Source organism: Dermacentor variabilis, chromosome 1, assembly GCF_050947875.1.
Source record: "Dermacentor variabilis isolate Ectoservices chromosome 1, ASM5094787v1, whole genome shotgun sequence".
NCBI classification, from domain to species: Eukaryota; Metazoa; Arthropoda; class Arachnida; order Ixodida; family Ixodidae; genus Dermacentor; species Dermacentor variabilis.
In genome coordinates, this window is record NC_134568.1 from 27483533 (window position 1) to 27501021 (window position 17489).

Sequence of the window (17489 nt, forward strand, 5' to 3'; positions counted from 1 at the left end):
AAAAGAGAGAACGGTAAATTTAACGAGAAGCACCAATAAATAGTACGAGGGAAAACTGCAAAACAACTGCTACCAGGAACAGAACTGGGGAGAAAAAAAAGGAAGAGGCCCCGAAGAAAAGAGAGAGCAAAAGAAATACAACAAAGGAATACACGGGCTCCAATTACGAGCCGAGCAATTAGGATCGCGAGGAGCTCGCCAGAAATGAGGAGGAGGAAATGCGAAGAATGAAAGGAAGGTGAGAGAGCAGCCTATTTAGGCCCGCCGTTTGCTTTGCCTCCTCGCTCGCGGCTTTCACGGGCTTGTTCGCTCAGCTATCCCAGCCTTTGCAGTGAGCGCGCAGAGTTCTTCAGAAGCGGGCAGTGCAGCGAGAGGGGAAAAACACGCCCCGGCGAGGAAGAGCCGAAGAAGGAAGCGAGCACGGAGGAGGCGAAAGAACAGAGCCGGGCCCGCGCCACTTCGCGCGGGCTGCTTCCACGCCCTGCGCCGCGCGGGATGCCCCGGCAGCGCCGGCGGGCGAGCGCAAGCGGGCGCCCGACAACCGCGGCGCTGCGGGCGTCACGTGCTCGCTCGGAGGGGAGCGCCCAATGGGAGCCCGGGTCCGGGCCCGGGGCCCCGCCGACCGCGGGCGGAGCCCGCCGAGAAGGCCGGGGGCCCAGACGACGCCCAGGGAGGCCGAACCGGCCGCCGCCACCACGATCGGCGCGCCATCGCAACACGGGCCGGCCCCGGAGCGAACCAACTGCGCACCGCTTCGAAGCCGGCCCCGGCGACCGAGAGCATGCGCGCGGCGGCGGAAGCAAAATGCGCGATCAAGGGTCACGCAGCGCCGCCACGCGGAAAACTGTGGCGGACGACGCACTCGGGGCACGAGCAGGTGAAGTTTCGCAAGGCCAATTCGATGGCACTACTGGCGACGATAGGAATGAACAGTGCTCAAGAAGCGTGTCTTTCGCCGTCACTCTCTACTGCTCTTACAGGCAGCTCGACCACGCCGTCGAATAAAAGCTTTTGAAAAAAGAAAAAAAGAAGTGCTAAATGTTTCGCAATTGGCTGGCGTAGATTCGCGGCGTGAATGACGTACAGTCCGAGCTTTCCGTTCGCCAACTTCAAAGAAATTCCCGAAGGCGCGCGACGCTGGCTGGAGACGCTAGCTGTTCCCAAGACCTACAGCAATGCCTGCTGTTTTTAGTCAGATCGCAACGATGCGTCAGCTAGGCGATTGATGAAATGCCCGCGCACCGAGTACATTTTTCTAGAATGCGCCTGCATCGAAACAAAGAGAGAATGCAGTGCTAGATAGCTAAACGAAGCTGCAAACAGTTGAGAAAACAAAAGACGACATAAAGATAGCATCGACGTACTACACGTCATAATTTCTCAGGTTAACGTGAAGGGCTCAGCAGTAGACATGCGCGGTACGAAATAAGAAAAGGAAACGTAGCCCCCACAACGAATAGCGTGACCGAAAGAGGACAAACATGAATAGAAAGCCAAATCTTGCGAATACTCCACACAAGACCAAAAACCAACAAAATGGGGTCACTTAGTCTCGTCACCATACGGGTCGCTGTAACTGGCTTACAAGAAGATGAGGTAGTAGAAGAAGGAAAGGAGGGGGGAGGCGAGATGACGTAATTACTGAAAACCTAAACAGATCAACGCTGCATGCGTGCATCACTGCCTTCGCAGCGCAAGTCGTACAACCCGCGCGTCTCTGCGTCCGGCGAAGCAAGGGAGCAAGTGCCGTGGGATGAGAGCAAGCAGGAGGAGGTCGTGGAACCCCCTTGACAGCAGCCGGAAAAATCGAGAGAGGCTGCGAGGGCTAAGTAAAAATGTCTCGGAAACGCGACAAAGCAAGGTCACTTATATAGGCTAGGGCCCACAGAGGAAGAAAAAACAAAAAGCGGCACGTTGTAAATAAACCCAAGATACGAGAGTGAGGGGGACTGCTCGTCGCGAGCGAGAGACGACGGTGCGCGGGAAGAGGGGAGGCGGCAGCGAACACGGGTCCGTCGGCGGCGAACGCTGGAGTCATCCGTCACCGGTGCCAGCCCGGCCGAAAGACAAGCGGCGCGGGCGATCGCACGAGCGGACAACTGGCGTCTTACTCCGCACAGAATGAACAAGCGGCGCCGGAAAGGGGTGCTTCCCTGCGCTTCAGCGGAGGCAAAGGCTTGCTCACAACGACGAGACACGTTCACTGTTCCGTTACGAAGGGCGCGTCGCTGTTTTCGAGACCGCATTCGTGCGTTCAGAAATAGCACTTACAGCGGCTTCGACGCCACCGGGCCGTGCGGAATGCGCAAGTGTATATATGGTATACTACTGCTCCAATACAACTAATAAGCAGTATTTACGAACATCGTCTCACTTTTGGTCTACAGTGGTGAAGCAGCAAGATGATGGATGACTAAAGACCCGGTCTCGTATCACCGAAGCGTGTTAGTATCACGGCGCTGTTTCTACGGTTGAACTACTAAGCTTAACTGAGGTCTGCTGAGAAAGGCGTTTTGGCCGGCAAAGAAAAGCGAAACCGATGGAAGCGGCTGACGATCTCTGCAGAATCATTGGACAGTGACTGTAACTTTAATATATCCGGTTGCTTAGCTAAACTCGCACGATGATCCCTGCTAACCTACAGCACCATTCAAACGCTCAGCGCAGAAAGGCTGCAGAGACCGCATACGGCTTTCCGCCGCTCCACCAGCGGCAAATGATGTCACGGAACACTGGGAAGAGAACCGCTGTCGCCTGGGCGCGGTCGGCAAGCAACGGGCGGCAGGGCTGCCGGGCACGCTGCAATTTTCTCGCCGATCTCCTCCTGCTCGCGCCCAGCGCGGTTCCTTCGCCAACGCGCGGGTGCGCGCCCGGGGCCCCTGGGGTTCGTGCAGCGTGCGCCTTACAGACGTGCCCCGTACAGCCACGGCCGGGAGAGACTAGGCTATGTGCTATCGTTCGCTCTTCCCTATAAAGCGGAGCGAGTGCACCGTACAGCGGGCCGATATCCGAACGAGGATGATCCAATCCCATTAGAAACGGCTGCGCCCCCTTGCACCGCCGACGGCGCGAGCACACGCGAGGAGCCGCACAGGGGGAGGGGTAGGAACCCGAGCGGCGGCCCCAGACGTCATCCATCTCCGGAGCCGTACCCGGATACACCTAATTGACAGCAACCCTTTCTCTCCCGACGAGACCCATTCGTGCCTTCCTTCTAAGTTGCGCACTGCGCACCAATCGGCCCGAAAGGCAGGCGGCCGCCTCTTCCCCCTTCCGTATCGCTGTGCCCAACACAGTTTCTTTCCGACGTCTTCTCTCGTTGACCAATTTTACTTTTGCCTTCACTACCATTTCCTACATGCGCCCGGCGCCTCGTTTAGAATTCCGAGGAAAAAGTGGCTGCACCGACGACACCTGCATTCGTACTGTATCATTTTTTTTTTGTTTTTCACGGTTTCCAATAAAAATCACGAGAATTGCTTCGTTTGCTCCTTGCATCCTTGCGACAAATACGAAACTCGACGCCCTCCCATAGTGGACGTCGAGAAAGTAAGGGCAGCCAGCTCGTACCAAAGCATGTTATGTGGCTGCGGAAGGGTAGCAAACGCTACTGAGGTGAATGAAAAAAAAATGGATGAAAGAGGATGAAAAAAAAATGCAACCTTGCCCTTTCGTGTCCGTTATCGGCAGTCAGATGGAAGAACCGCTAAAATAAAAGTACTGTTATTAGGACCGAGCGCAAGTGAAGACGCAACAGAGGAACCGGGAGAGGTTGTCTGTCATGTTTCCCGATTCGTCAAGCTCAACTCTTCAAGAATTCACCATAGTTATCTTTATGTACACTAGGAAACAAGCAATCCCCTCCTTCCAGTGTGCAGTCGTTAAGAGGATATCGCCGTGAGGTATATTGGAGAAACATCGAAAGTCATCAAATCAAAGACGCTGGACACAGCGATAATCATCAAGCAAGAAAAAAAAGTTTAAGCTAACAATTCCGGAATTTCACGGTCCAAGAACGAAACAATAACCACCGAGCTTGTACCGAGACATAGAGCACGTGCAGGCAGGAAATAACAGACCTACGCAGGGCAGGTCTTAACGAGTACCGTCACGACCAGCTGACCAGAAAGACCCACATAACACATATTTACGAAAGGCGCAGCGTATTCTGTATACCGATAATTAAATGTGCACATGACCATAACAACGTCGATTAGAGTACAAGTTATTTGTCAACACCGAGGAATAGCTATACCGGAGCTCTGCAAGTACGTGACCAGTGACCCCTCGACTCATCGCCGAGCATTGTGAGCAAAGCTAATGCGGCGGACACGACCGAACGAGCAGAATCGCGAACGACGCGCCAACACAAGGGAACGGCGATGTGATACCCCGTCCAGCCCGTAATACCTACGATATACTCTAACTCTCAAACAACAGTACGTACGGTGCAACCTACTCTGCTTGCAAGCGCACGATGCCCGTTCTTCGAAGGTAATCATTTTTCGCGTCACCATCCTCCGTCCGGAGAGCTGTAGGAGTCAAGTGTCGACGCAGGTCTTTGCCGCGCGCCCAGAAGCAGCGCTCGGGTCGTGCTGGTTCGCGGGGCTGTGTGCGCTTTCCGGCAAACCAGAACGACAAGTGGTCGCTGGAGCGGCAGATCGAGCTACCGCGCGCGGTGGGGGGGCCCACTTTCGTCAGCCCTACATACTACAGTGCACCCCGGCGCCCGTCCCATGTGGTCGTTCCGCTCGCCTCGACGCAAGTACTGAGACGCCCTGCTGTCATGTTCGATAATGCGTACACGCATATTTTATGGGGCGCGCAATAATATCTCGCGGGGAAATGGCGGCACGCCGCGAAAGCCACAGTTGCGCAAGCACCGCACGCACGCGAGCGCAGCGACGCGCAAGTGCGCAGCAGGCAGAGCCAACCCGTTCGAAGGAGAGGCGTAAAATCTTTATTCATACACTTTTCGCCAGGCGCCGCCGAGGCAGAGTCAATTACGCGATGCGGCGGCGGCCGCCGCCGCCGCCGCCGATGCTTCCGCGCCCGATCCTGTTTCCGGAGGCGCAGGCGACGGAAATATCGTCGCGCGCGTTCAGCTCGTTTTCCCCCAATCTTTTATTCCATTTTCCTCGCCGCTCCACGACCCCCGAGCTGAAGAAGGGAACGCCTCATCTCACCACTTTCAGCACTTCTCGCCGTCTAAACTTTTCTTGTCTTTAGGTTTTTTTTCCCCCTACAAACCCATCCCGAAAGTCCTCGTTTTCGCCATATTCCGCCAATCGAAGCAAAAGTAGCGCTCCGCGGGAAAATGACGAGGCACATACACAGACATCTAAGAAATGAACGCGAGAAAAAGTCCAAAAAAAAAAAAGGAGAGTGTGAGAGAGAGAAAAAGAAAAACAATTTCTCCGGCTCGTGAACTTCACCCGCGCCATTTCCTCAGCCTATACCCGCAAAAATGTTCCCGAAGTCTTCGTCACTTCGTGCGCTCGTTCTTGCGTGCATGTGCTCAAAGGGGCAAGCAGAAGATATGACGCGAAAACGGGAGGCCCGCACGGCGGATAAAATGAAAGAGGGAAGCGGTGCTAAAGATGTGAAGAGCGCAAATGAAGCTATGAAACCGCGCCACACGATGGAATAGACAAGCCGAATAATAACTATGAAAAAAATAAAAATAAAAAAAAGAGCGCAAATAGGGAGCTCTCAGTCGAATGGAAATTGCGGCTGGGCTGAAACGTTGTAGCAGAGTACCAGACAGCCTAGGAACTTCTTGGAATTTGCTGACGGAACCTCAGTAACGTGTACAGAGCATTGAGCCTAAGTTGAACACGTGGAAAGACGGATGTCCCACAGAGAAACTGAACCTAGAGGCCCTCGCGAATGGCCAAGCAGCTGTCTCGCAATCCCGCGCAACTTCCTCGGAACGAACGCGAGGACGCTGGGTTATGCTAAGGCCCATCTGGAGCGAGCAGAAGCGCGTTGCAATAAAGCGGAGATTTCTCTCTCTCTCTCTCTCTCTCTCTCTCTCTCTCTCTCTCTCTCTCTCTCTCTCTCTCTCACACACACACACACACACACACACACACACACACACAGAGAGAGAGAGAGAGAGAGAGAGAGAGAGAGAGAGAGAGAGAGAGAGAGAGAGAGAGAGAGTTCGCTTGTTGTCACAAGCGCCCGATGACATTTTTGCCTGGCGCGCGGCGCCCCCGCCGTGCTACGCCAACGGCCGACACGGCCTTCGCCGCTAGTCGGCCGGTCGCGCTGCTCGAGCGCAATGTGGCGTGATCGCCTCCCAATGCACGCATCGCCAGCCGAAGCACACGACTGCTGTGCGCGCGCGTGAACACATGACTGAGAAAGAGGCGAAGTATCGTTCGCGCAAGACAGACGAAGTTGAAAGACGAGCCTGCATGCACTGACGAGGTACCTTCCGCATCGCCGCCTCACACGTACCAGGTCATTTGTTTCGAGATTCACGAGACTACGGTTGCAACGCCGGCCGAATTGTAAGGCACCGGAAAATGCCCTGACAGTACAGCTGATGCTCACGGAACGACGCCGCCGGACTCGCTGGGGGAAAGCTGTACTAGAAACTACGCACGAATACTTACGAACGAAAATGCGAGGTCCGAGCTCGAGCGAGGCCAGTACTCGAGTTCAGAACTCGGCTGTTTATACAGTAGGCAAAAAATTCGCTCCAAAGGCCCTGCGCAGTTTCGGAAGAACGTACACTTGGTTTCCTAAAGCAGTCAAAATTAATTCGGAGCCCTACTTCGGCACACTAGAACGCTGCCAATTATTGTTGCTAATCCCGGTTTCTGTCAGCGTCGCATTTTTTGCGATGCCATCACAATATGAACGGTCCCCATCGTACTCCACACAATTCCCCTGACAAATGCGGCTGTTGAAGGGCATCTTTCTTTGGACCGGTAGTGTTGAACAGTACTCAGCTTTGATTGGGGTTACCTGCGTCTTGTCTTCGTAAATCAGCTGTGGTGACTTTTGTGAACATGTTCAAACTCCAAGCCGCATGATATGAGAGGATGCTGTAGTGTAAAGTTAGGGGTTTGATTTCGGCCAATTGGGGCGAACTTCGATTTTTTACTAATTTTACCATTTTGCCCTATGTAACCTCGAGGAGAGCAGCGCGAAAACGCGGCACTAGCTTCCTTACTTTTGTATATCAAGTCTTGCTCTTGCGCTGCTCGCCTCAAGAATGGAATAGCAGCTCGGCCAGCAGACCATCCATCTAAAGCAATTCGCCGATGTAACGGAAAGAAGAGAAGATGATGCTGCCCCTTTCTTGAAGCATCAATCAACGACAGCATCGTGTCAGACGATAATACTGGATGACGCCTACTGGATGCGTGTTCCGAAGTTTTTCATCACTGCCCAAGGACCCTGTTTGTGGGAAGACTTCCAAAATCCACAAAAATTTAGTGACACTTGTGACGTAGCAATCAGAGACGTAAAATGAAAGCCTGGAATTAGTGAGCCAGCTAGAAAGCACTCCTGCGACAAGTTGCAGAGCAGCGAAAAGCTTGTAAATACAAGCTGCGGCAACCAACGACGCACTAACTACACGCTCAGACCGCACGCGGCGAGACGTACGTGCGTACAACATTCGAGAAAAAGCGCTACTCACCTGCTCGTACTTCTCGAGCTCCTGGTGGTAGATCTGGCGGATTTGCGCCAGTTTGGCCCGGTAGTCGGAGTGCTCGATGGCGTTTTCGGGCTGTCCGCCGGCCGAGGCGGCGGCTGAGGCATTGGCGGCCGCGCCGGCGCCGCCGCCCTTCTCGGGTCCCGCCACGCCCTCGGCGATCAGCATGTTGTCCAGCCGCATCAGCTGCGGGTCGGGGGGCTCTTCCTCTTGCGTGTTCCGTAAGCTCAGCACTGCGCACACAAGGAAGGAAGAAACGTCAAGAGTTGCGCCTGCAGCACCGCGCAGTTGGCGACGCAGCATAAAGCAGCGATCACCTGTAGCTTGCGCGACACAAGTTGGGTACCGTAATTGAGTCACGTGGGGCGGGCACGAAGTGGATGCCGCACGGTCAGTGTTTAGAGGCCAAAGGCATCGCTTTGGATGCAAGCGACACCAAAGACAAAGTACGCAAAGTGCGCATCCGTGGGACTCGTTGGAGGCCGACCCAGCTCTAACAGCAGTGAAGCTTTTTTACAGCGAAAGCTGTATATGACTAACCTTCCGTAGTTTCTTTTTTTTTTTTTTGCCGTCCGGCAACAGAAGCGGACTTAGCTATTTCTAATAAACCCATACGGGTGCAGTGCGGCGGCGCAGATGTCAAAATGCGGAACAGGTTAGAACGCTCGCCGTGAACAATAGCGTGACGTCAAGGTTATCGCAGTATCTAAGTAGTAGGGGTAGCGTTGCTAAAAACCGCCGCGTGATCGATGGGGCGGACACGCATAGTTAGTACGCCCGAAGAACAACACGCATACGAGGAGCGCCGGAGGGAACAGCAAAGAGAATGTAAACGGCGCCGGCACGAAACGACCACCGACGAAGAACATTCCCGCGATGCTGAACGAAAATGACAATCGCGTGCCCAGGCACCTCCGAACGAGCAACGACGCCAGACTCGCAACCCAAAAAATGAAACCATTCCACTCCGTAAAGATGAAATGGCAGCGCAAGCACTTTGCTTTTCGTCTGGCAGCTTTCGCTGCTATTCTATCTTGACAGAGTGGAATGCTTGTCACTTTTTTTTTTTTTCCAGAAGGCAGCGGTTCTTTTGCGGTGATCCAAAATGACTACAAAGAACGCTCACAAAACTGCACAAGGCCTCATCCCCCAACGACCTGAAACAGGTGACTAAGCTTCACTGCAATTAAAAGCCGCCTGTAGCTTCTCAGATCCCGCACACACGTTGCTCCCACGTAACTTGCAAACATCATGCTAGCTTTGTCATAACCCAATGCACTTATACAAGAGTATAATTGCCTCTAAGATATGCATAGAAAGCACCCATTAAATACAGATCATTTAGGAAAAATTGCTGTATCAGCGGTCGTCCGGTGAACCAACCACCATAGCAATGCATCAATTGAAGAGTGCGCACACATGCACGCATGGAAACAAACACCCTTTTGGTGAAAATGATCGGCATTCGGGTTAAAAGGGCCCCGAACCACTTTTTATCGAAGTCGAGAAATGCATTTCAAGTTAAATTAGGCTATTTCAGAAATGCATTGCCGCAAGAAGTACTGCGATGCCTTAAGCGGAATCGGAGTTATTGGCAATAAAACATCCCCATCGCGGTGCTTCCGCTCCTTCACTGGCTTGCACTGCGAAGGCTGCGGCGGAGCCGGAAAAGTCCACAACGCTCCGCCTACTGAACTTCACTGCGGCGCGCAGTTCAACTTTGATTTTGGACGTTCAGGTAGAGACGCGCCAAACGCGGTTGTCCTCAGCGAGCCGCAGTGCGCTCAGCCAGCGGATTCGTAGCGGCACCCTGCGGCGGCCGCGGCATCTACGCTACGTAGCAGACCGCAGCTACACGCAACTGTAGTGCGTCTGCGCAGCGTTTGCTTTGTGCACGACAGGGCTAGAGTGCGCGCTCGCGCTCATAGGGTACGGTCTGGCCGAGCTACGTGGTGCGCGGACCGGCTTTGTCCTGCGCCAGCTTGACCGACTGGTAGTAGCCGCATTCAACTAGCGCATTTTGAAGCGTTAACAACAAGTCTGCCAAGGCGTATAAGGAGCGGCGAGGAGTGAGAGCGCGCTGACAAGCGTGCGTGTGATCTGACCCCTTAAGTTTAGCCTAGTTCGAGGCTAGTTGAGTGTTCAAAACTAGTCGAAATTAGCGAGACCCGACGGCTACGACACCGATAAGCAGCGTGGCCAAAGTCGAATTCATAAGCAGGCGGCCACGGCCGAGCGTGAGCAGACGATAGTCGGCGTCTTTCGGAAGTACCTAAGTCTTATCGAAATTCGAAAGCAAATTTTCGCTTACTTCGGCCTGTTTATTAAAGTGCGTCAAGGAAGGAAGGAAAAATTGGAGAAGGAAAGGCAGGGAGGTTAACCAGTTTAGCTTAACCGGTTTGCTACCCTACACATGGGAGCGGGATGGGGGGATGAAAGATTGGGAGAAGAGATAGAGGGAGCACATAACACGGCACGCACATCGTTAGTTACAGTCTGTCACTCTTGCGCGGTAAGTGACATCACTGTCACAGCCGCTTGCCCCAAGTCCGTCTCCTTCATAAACCGAAGAAGTCCCTTCGTCGCCTTCAGCTGCGATGTCTTCTGTCGGCGATATGCGAAAATAGTTGCAACTGACAATGGTCTATTGTCAAGGTGCGCTAGAACGGACGCCAGGGACTGTCTTTGAACATTATATTCAGGACAGTCGCACGGAATGTGTTCCAGCGTCTCCTCGCAAAGACAGGCATCAGTGCGTCAAGGAGTACACACTGTAACAGTAGGAAGAAGCGCACTATTGATGTCGACTATTGGCCAATAACATCAGTGTATGGGGATCTCCTGTATTACGAAATAAAGCGTCCAGAAAAAGGCGAGGAGCAGACTTCTGTTGAAAAGAGCGTGTGAAGAAAAAAAAAAAAAAAAGAAAGGGGCGACTTCGCGCTCTGCTTGCGTGCTCTCCGCACAGCGCGCAACTGCAAAATTTGGTTGCGATGTTAAAGGAACAGTAAAGGTTACCATAAAGTCAAGTTAAAGTGATAAAGCAATGCTCTAGAACGTCTAAGGCGTCAATATATTCGCGAACAGAGCTTTAGTAACCGAGAAATTGAGGTAAATGCATGCCACGATTTGAGACCCCCCAGCAACATTCCGGTACTAGCCCGATGACGATGGCACTCCTCATCATAATTTATGTCACTAGTACTGAACTATACTCGTATTAAAAAGACCATTTCATTAGATTATAAGACGGAAGAAAATGCTACTTGTCTACTTCTATTCGATTCTAAGAAAAAATAACATTTTGACGTTACCTTAGAGTAGTATGGGTGATCGAAAGGTTTCGTTTTCGCTCGACTCTGCGCGCTCGACTTCGCGCCGCGCGCGCTTTGGAGTTTCAGGTGTTTCTTTATCGCGTCGTGCTGCGGTGGTCCTGCTCGCTCGCGAAACTTGCATTTGGAACAAGCAGCGAGAATGCCACGTCCATGTGATGTCGTGGGATGCGCGAACGGTCCGCGGAACTTGGCCAAGGGCAGTTGCGGCGGTGAATCCAACGTTACTAATCACGGTGTGCCAACGAGTGAACCTCTCCGTTCGAAGTGGTTAAGTGCCGTACCTCTGCCACAGCGCGCTGGCAAAGAGCCGAAAAATCACGTAGTGTGCTCGCTGCACATTCGTCCAGAGGATTACGAGTTCAACGCCGACTTACTGAAGTCGCGTGGAGTGCGTTTCAAAGCAGGCCGCCGTCGTAGTAGTACACAACGACGCCGGCAGGGCGAGCCCTCAACAGCAGGTCACATTCATCAGTGCTTAAATCGCTGAACTCGAGCCTAGAATCGCGAGCCAATGTGTCGTTGTCAGGGTCGTCCATTGCAACGAGCGCCGAAGTTGGCGTCATAAAATAAAGAACCAGCTTATCGTCGCGCGCTTTCCCTTCCGCTAGCCACCATAGTTCCGCTTTCGCGCTGCTGTCGGCTCTGTCTTGGCTATGTTTCTGACGCGCGTTTGCGTTTTGTGCAGAAAAGCCGTAGCGACGTCTGCGGGAGCCGTTTTACTCACCGATGGCGCAACGTCACTATGAAACCATGACGTCAACACTCCTCGATATGAGGGCGGGTGACTTGAACTGCGCTAGAGGTACGCGGACGCTTCAGAACAAGCGTTTCGAGGTTTCTGGGATGGTATTTCAACAGTCCACGCTGACATAATATTAACCTTTAGTGTCCCTTTAACAGCAGCGTATGCTATCCGCGGACTGTTTCTTCAACGAGCCCGATTGGCGCCTTAGGACCCCTTCGAGACTGAGCCGCGTCATACGAGACAAAGCCAGGCCACCGCAGTTGCTTTTGTCCGACCATGCGACCGATACACGTGCATTGGGTCTCGTCAGTGCAACAGCTGCACAAGTAATTCCGTCTTGGCCACACTCTCGGTCATTATTAATAATAATAATAATAATAATAATAATAATAATAATAATAATAATAATAATAATAATAATAATAATAATAATAATAATCACGAAAACCGAAACAATATAGAATACTGCGAAATTGTGTCCAGTGAAAAAAAAAAATGCAAGAGGAATAGGCGATATAAACTTAAGAGGAAGCTTTAAGCTCGGGCCCCAATCCAACGCGGCCTATTCAAATACATGTAGAACGCAGAAACGTTTTTCTGAGATAACCCCTGGACCGTTTTTAATGAAATGCGTTGCATTTCAGAGAGAAAGTTAAATTCTAATGACTGTTGGAAGCGGAATTTCGATTTAGTGCCTCAATGTTGTTAAAAAGATTTTCAAAAATTCTGAAGTTTGAAAAAGATAGATGCAGGAATTTTACAAATTAGTAGTTCTGCATCAAGAACAAATATCGCTGTTTTGTAAGCAGCATTCATTAGATCATTCAAAGCGGACAAATTCAATATGTCAATTCATACCTTACGTGAATTCGTTACGTTGAGTACAAGGGTTCTGCAAGGACTGTATTTACATATTACTAAATTTTCTGACATTCATCTGTAACATATCAATTTTGCCCGCTTTAGATGTACTATTAGATGCAATTCACATAACTATGATATCATTTTTAATTGCCGAGTTACGGAGTTATAAGCTTCACATCTTCGTTCTCTGAAAATTTGCGATTTTTGCCCCTTATTAATAAAAAAATTGACGACATAAATAAAATAAATTCGAAACGAACAGTCACTAGATTTTACGTTTTTATTTCATATGCAACAAACCTCGTGAAATTTGGTGCAGTGGTTGACGAGAAAGACGAGTTCTCCTTTTACATGCACTTAGGCATTCAGTGACCTCCTCTTAAGAGGAGGTCACTGAATAGAAACAATAAATCTGTTTAGATCAATGCAGCATTCTTCGAAAACTATTGTCAATTTCCCCATAACAGGCTGATTACAAAAAGAGAAAATGAAAGTCAAATTTTTCAAAATTTCGCGCCAGTAGTCCAGCGCCAGTACGTCAGTGGGATACCGCCGCGGTGGCTTAGCGGCTATGGTGTTTCGCTGCTAGGCACGAGGTCGCGAGATCGAAACCCTGCCGCGGCGGCCGCATTTCAACGGGGGATAAATGCAATAACGCCCGTGGTCCCGTGCATTTGGGGCCACGTTAATGTTTCGCTGGTGGGCGAAATCGATCCGGAGTCGCCCACTACGGCGTGCTTCATAATCAAATCGTGGTTTCGGCACGTAAAACACAAGAATTCACGTCAGTGTGATGTCAGGGATTTTTTCGCATTTGGGTGTCACGTTGGATCAGTAAATATTCTCCGAACTAGCCATAGCGAAACTTTGGCTCTTTCAGAACTCAATGTAGCCCATTTTTACAGCAAAAGAATTAGCTACGCCTTAGTAGACGCCGTCAAAATCAATCACGTCACGGCAAGCTGGCACGGGAAATTGAAGGCGGCGTCGCCACCACTCTACCCCCCCCCCCCCCCCCAATCGCGTTTTTTTTTTCCTGCGCATTTTCTGGCTTAGAAAAAAAGAAGAAAAACTGGCCGTTGTATTTCTTTAGGTTTTCCGAATATTTCGCATATAATTTTGAGCTTTCTCCAACCCTACAATGCTAGAGTGCCAACAGCGCAAAGGCCTGTCGCTCCGCACGTCATGTGTGAACGTAGCACCCGCTGGGAGACCTGAGGTAAACGACCACTTATAGAAAACGCGACAGTTTTTATGTAAAAGCGCTTGCGTGAAACGAAAGGGTGAGAGGGGGGGGGGGGGGAGACGCAAAAAAAAAAAAGGTGTGCGGGAAACTCCGAATCGCCGCAAGATGCATCCGTCACCAGTGACATTTCGCAACGGCACAAATGAAAGCTTCGCAAAGCAGAGAAACCTCGGCCTTTGCCGCCACCTGCGGGCGAACAACGTGACGGAAGAAGTCAGGTTTGAAGCGGGGAATCGCGCCGAATGAGGGCGACACACGGTACCCAGGGGCTTTAGTTACAGGACCGGGTAGGCCGTGGGCAAACAACTGGAGGGCCCATCTGCTTCGCTCCTAAACATTCTTCACTGTACATGGGAAATGAATATCTAAAACGTGAAAGGGCACGGAAGTCTAAACCGAGCCAGGCGACGCAGGAACTTTGGGGAATCGCACCAGGCTTGTTGTCTTCGGAGTGAAGAATCGCGCGCTTTCTCGCGGTTAAAGAATACGTTTACACGAACCAGGGCATCGAAGACGATCGCACGAAGTTCACACTTAAAGGCAGGGCAATAAACTCAGGAACGGGACGAATGCCAGCGTATACCGCCTGCTCTTCGTTGCATCACGTCTGAGCGCCAGCCCTCCGCACTTTCTTTCGGGGATCGTGAACCGCCAAGGAAAGCTCGCTCGCGCGTTCAGCTCCGACACGACGAGTAACTGCACGTCCCGCCGGGAAAGCCGTGTGCAACCACCGTGGTACGACACTTCCAAACACGTGCACACACGTTGAAGTTTTTTTTTAAAATATATATATATAATAGAAAGGCGAGGCAAACGGGAGGCAGCGCGCAAGCTGCGGCATCCGAAGAGGGGAGGGGGGAGAGGGGAGGCGTACGCTGAACATACAGGAGCGACGCGGAGAAGTTTGCGTTAAGAATCCGGCCAAGAAGCGATTAGCGGCGAAACTTTTTAATTACCCCAGGGAGGGGGGGGGGGGGAAACGAGCCGGCGACGCCACCACCATTCGTCGCCGCTCCGTCCTGGCGACGCACAAAAGGGGAACGCCTCAGGGCGACACCCGCCGCGTTAAAAAGGCCAGTGTCTGCGGAAAAGTCGGGCCGTTTCGCTAGGAGGAACCCTCAGCAATATTAGCGGAGAAAGGCCTCGACGAGAGAGAGCGCCAGCCTCGCTGCATGTGCGATGCCCCGCTTTAAAAGCGGCCGAAACGGCTATAGCGAAGAGGACGCTTCCCAGCGGCTACAGCAATGTGTGCGGCTCCATTTCCTTTGAAATATATATATATATATATATATATATATATATATCGGGTGTTCTCTGCTGCCTGTCCCCGCCGCTTTTGCCCTTTAAGAAACGGGGGAAATGATATCCAACAAAGGTTCCATAGGTACGAACAAAACGACACATGCAGCTCACTCGGAAACGATGGAAGTCTTCGGGTAACTTCGGGTAAAGTGAATGAAACATTGATAAGCGTGTCGTTTACTCTCACGTCAACGCTGGCGAGTTTCTTGCAAATCACGAAACGAGTGAGAATTGAAGGCCTACTCGGTTTATGCAAGCTGCAGCGCTCACAACGCCAATTATCATGCAGTCATGAAGCCACCGGCCACAGAAGAGCTTGGGTCAGCCAGCATACACGCAGCCGTGTATAGGGTTTTACATGTAGCTGTGTATTACATGTACGTTCCGACGTGTTCAGGAGAATTGCGACGATTGACGGATGTGCTCAGGATGAAATAAAGAAAAATACGTTTTCAATAAAAGATTTGAGCTGGACGGAGTTGATCAAAAGTAGGGGGACGCAGGAATCAGCGTGTTTGGAATCACCGGTCTACAGCTTTGCTGCGATGCGTCGGGGAATGACACTACACTACGACCTACGGTTTCATTTCATTTTTTTTTCCCAACAAATGTGTCACGAGCACGAAAACCAGCTTTTAGCATGACAACCCATGAGGTGATTATACATTTTAGAGGATAAATATTATACGCATTCGAACAAATGCCTCGAGAACAGTCCCGCACTGATTTCTGCGCAGTTATCGAAATGAATAACGAGTAGTGCAGCACATAGTCGGGTCGCATAAGAGCAGCGCTACACGCGGTCGATTCGCACAAAGTGCGGTACTTTCCCATTGCGGCCCTAAGAAAAGCTAAAGCTTTGGCTGTGGAGCCGCAAGAAGCTCTGCACGGGGTACGGCAGAGAGTTGCCAGGAGATTGTGAAAGGCACGGGGGCTCTATTTTTCAAATACGCGTCTCCAGGCGACCCAAGTAGGTGCCACTTTCGAAAGAGCTCGGTTGCACGCAGAGCTCTCGCCATCTGACGCAGGCTAATGGGCCTGTTGAGCAACAACCACGGGACAGCAATGCAAAGACGAATGTTTACGCTGCAGGCTTTCATCCACTCGGACTTTGCGCACACCTACACCAAAACGCAACTCTACGCGGTAAAAGCGATACAGCACACAAGCGCGCGCCGCCACGATGGCGTCCCTCATCATTCCAGGGAAACGACAGCGCTCCAACTTTCGTTAGCCTCCCGGCGTTGCGGCGATTCGCAAGTAAACTGCAAGAGGCGGCGGCGGTGGAGCAGTTTTTGAAAAGAGGCAGCCTGTGAATGCGCCTGTTCCACAGCGGTGTCCACACGATGCTCCAGGCAGGAGGTAAAGCGTCGCCTAAGGCGTCAAAACGCAAAAAGGGAAAGAAATGAATGATAAAAGTAACGAGAAGCAAAGGCTCAGCGCGCGCCGGTGGAACTACCACTGCGGCTGTTTATAACCACGAAGCTTACGTTTTGCACGCGTTGTTCCGCCTCTCTCGGCAATCAACTACACGAGCCGCTTTCGCTGTCTCGCGCCAGTTCTTTGCCCTTGCTTTGCTCGAGTCGCACGAAGTGATGTCGCAAAGAAGGCGGCCGTGCACAAGGGCCGCGCTTTACAGAGATGTTAGGCAACGACCCGCAGCACACGGAGATGCGGGGGAGAAAAACCGCTGACGTCACTCTGATGCCGCCACGCTCGGCGGCGCCAACCATGCAAGCGCGACGACGAGCGCGCGGGTGCGCGCCTGATCTGCATGACTTTGGCGCGGAGACTTTGGTCGCCAACTGCGCCCAGCTCGTATATTCAAATAGGCCTGGAGCGGCGGCGGTTGAAAGGAAAAAAAAACGCGGAGGAAAAGAGGGGGGCGCTGGATTCGGAGGGACACGGCGCCGAAACGGGGCAGAAAGAGAAGTCACGCAGACATGGACATAAACATGCACGCTTTACACAAGCACCCGGGTTCACGAGCTCACGCATCGCTGGAAAAACGAGAACAAAAGAGCGAGGTAGAACGCGGGCCACGGCGAAGCGAGAACGAAAGGGAGGCTGCGGGGTGGAGGGGAAGCAATTTATCGCCTTCAAAGCGGCGAGTGTCGACAACGCCCGTCGGCCGCCGTCAGAGCAGTACAAGTCGCACACGCCGGTGCCGAGCAGCGGCCAGCGACGCGTCGCCACAGAACGCGGCGCTCTCCGCCGGACGTGCAGTCATCATCCTTCAGGGAGGGCGAGAGAGAGCGACCGCGTTGCGACCCGCCCGGATTTGTGCGGTGGCAGCGTTAATATATTCAAATGCGCCCAAAGACG

General features: G+C 52.1%; 1 protein-coding gene across 5 annotated transcripts in view; it reads right to left on the reverse strand.

The window, feature by feature from the left end:
• The window catches only part of exd (PBX homeobox extradenticle), a 419516-nt gene that overhangs the window by 150596 nt on the left and 251431 nt on the right, over nt 1-17489 (reverse strand). For all 5 annotated transcript variants that reach the window (XR_012826753.1, XR_012826754.1, XM_075685881.1 and 2 more), the window contains exon 3: nt 7658-7905. Coding sequence is in view for 3 of the 5 variants with exons in the window: in XM_075685881.1 (XP_075541996.1) it covers nt 7658-7905 (248 nt within the window). In the remaining 2 variants the exon portion in view is untranslated. The remainder of the gene's footprint in view (nt 1-7657; nt 7906-17489) is intronic.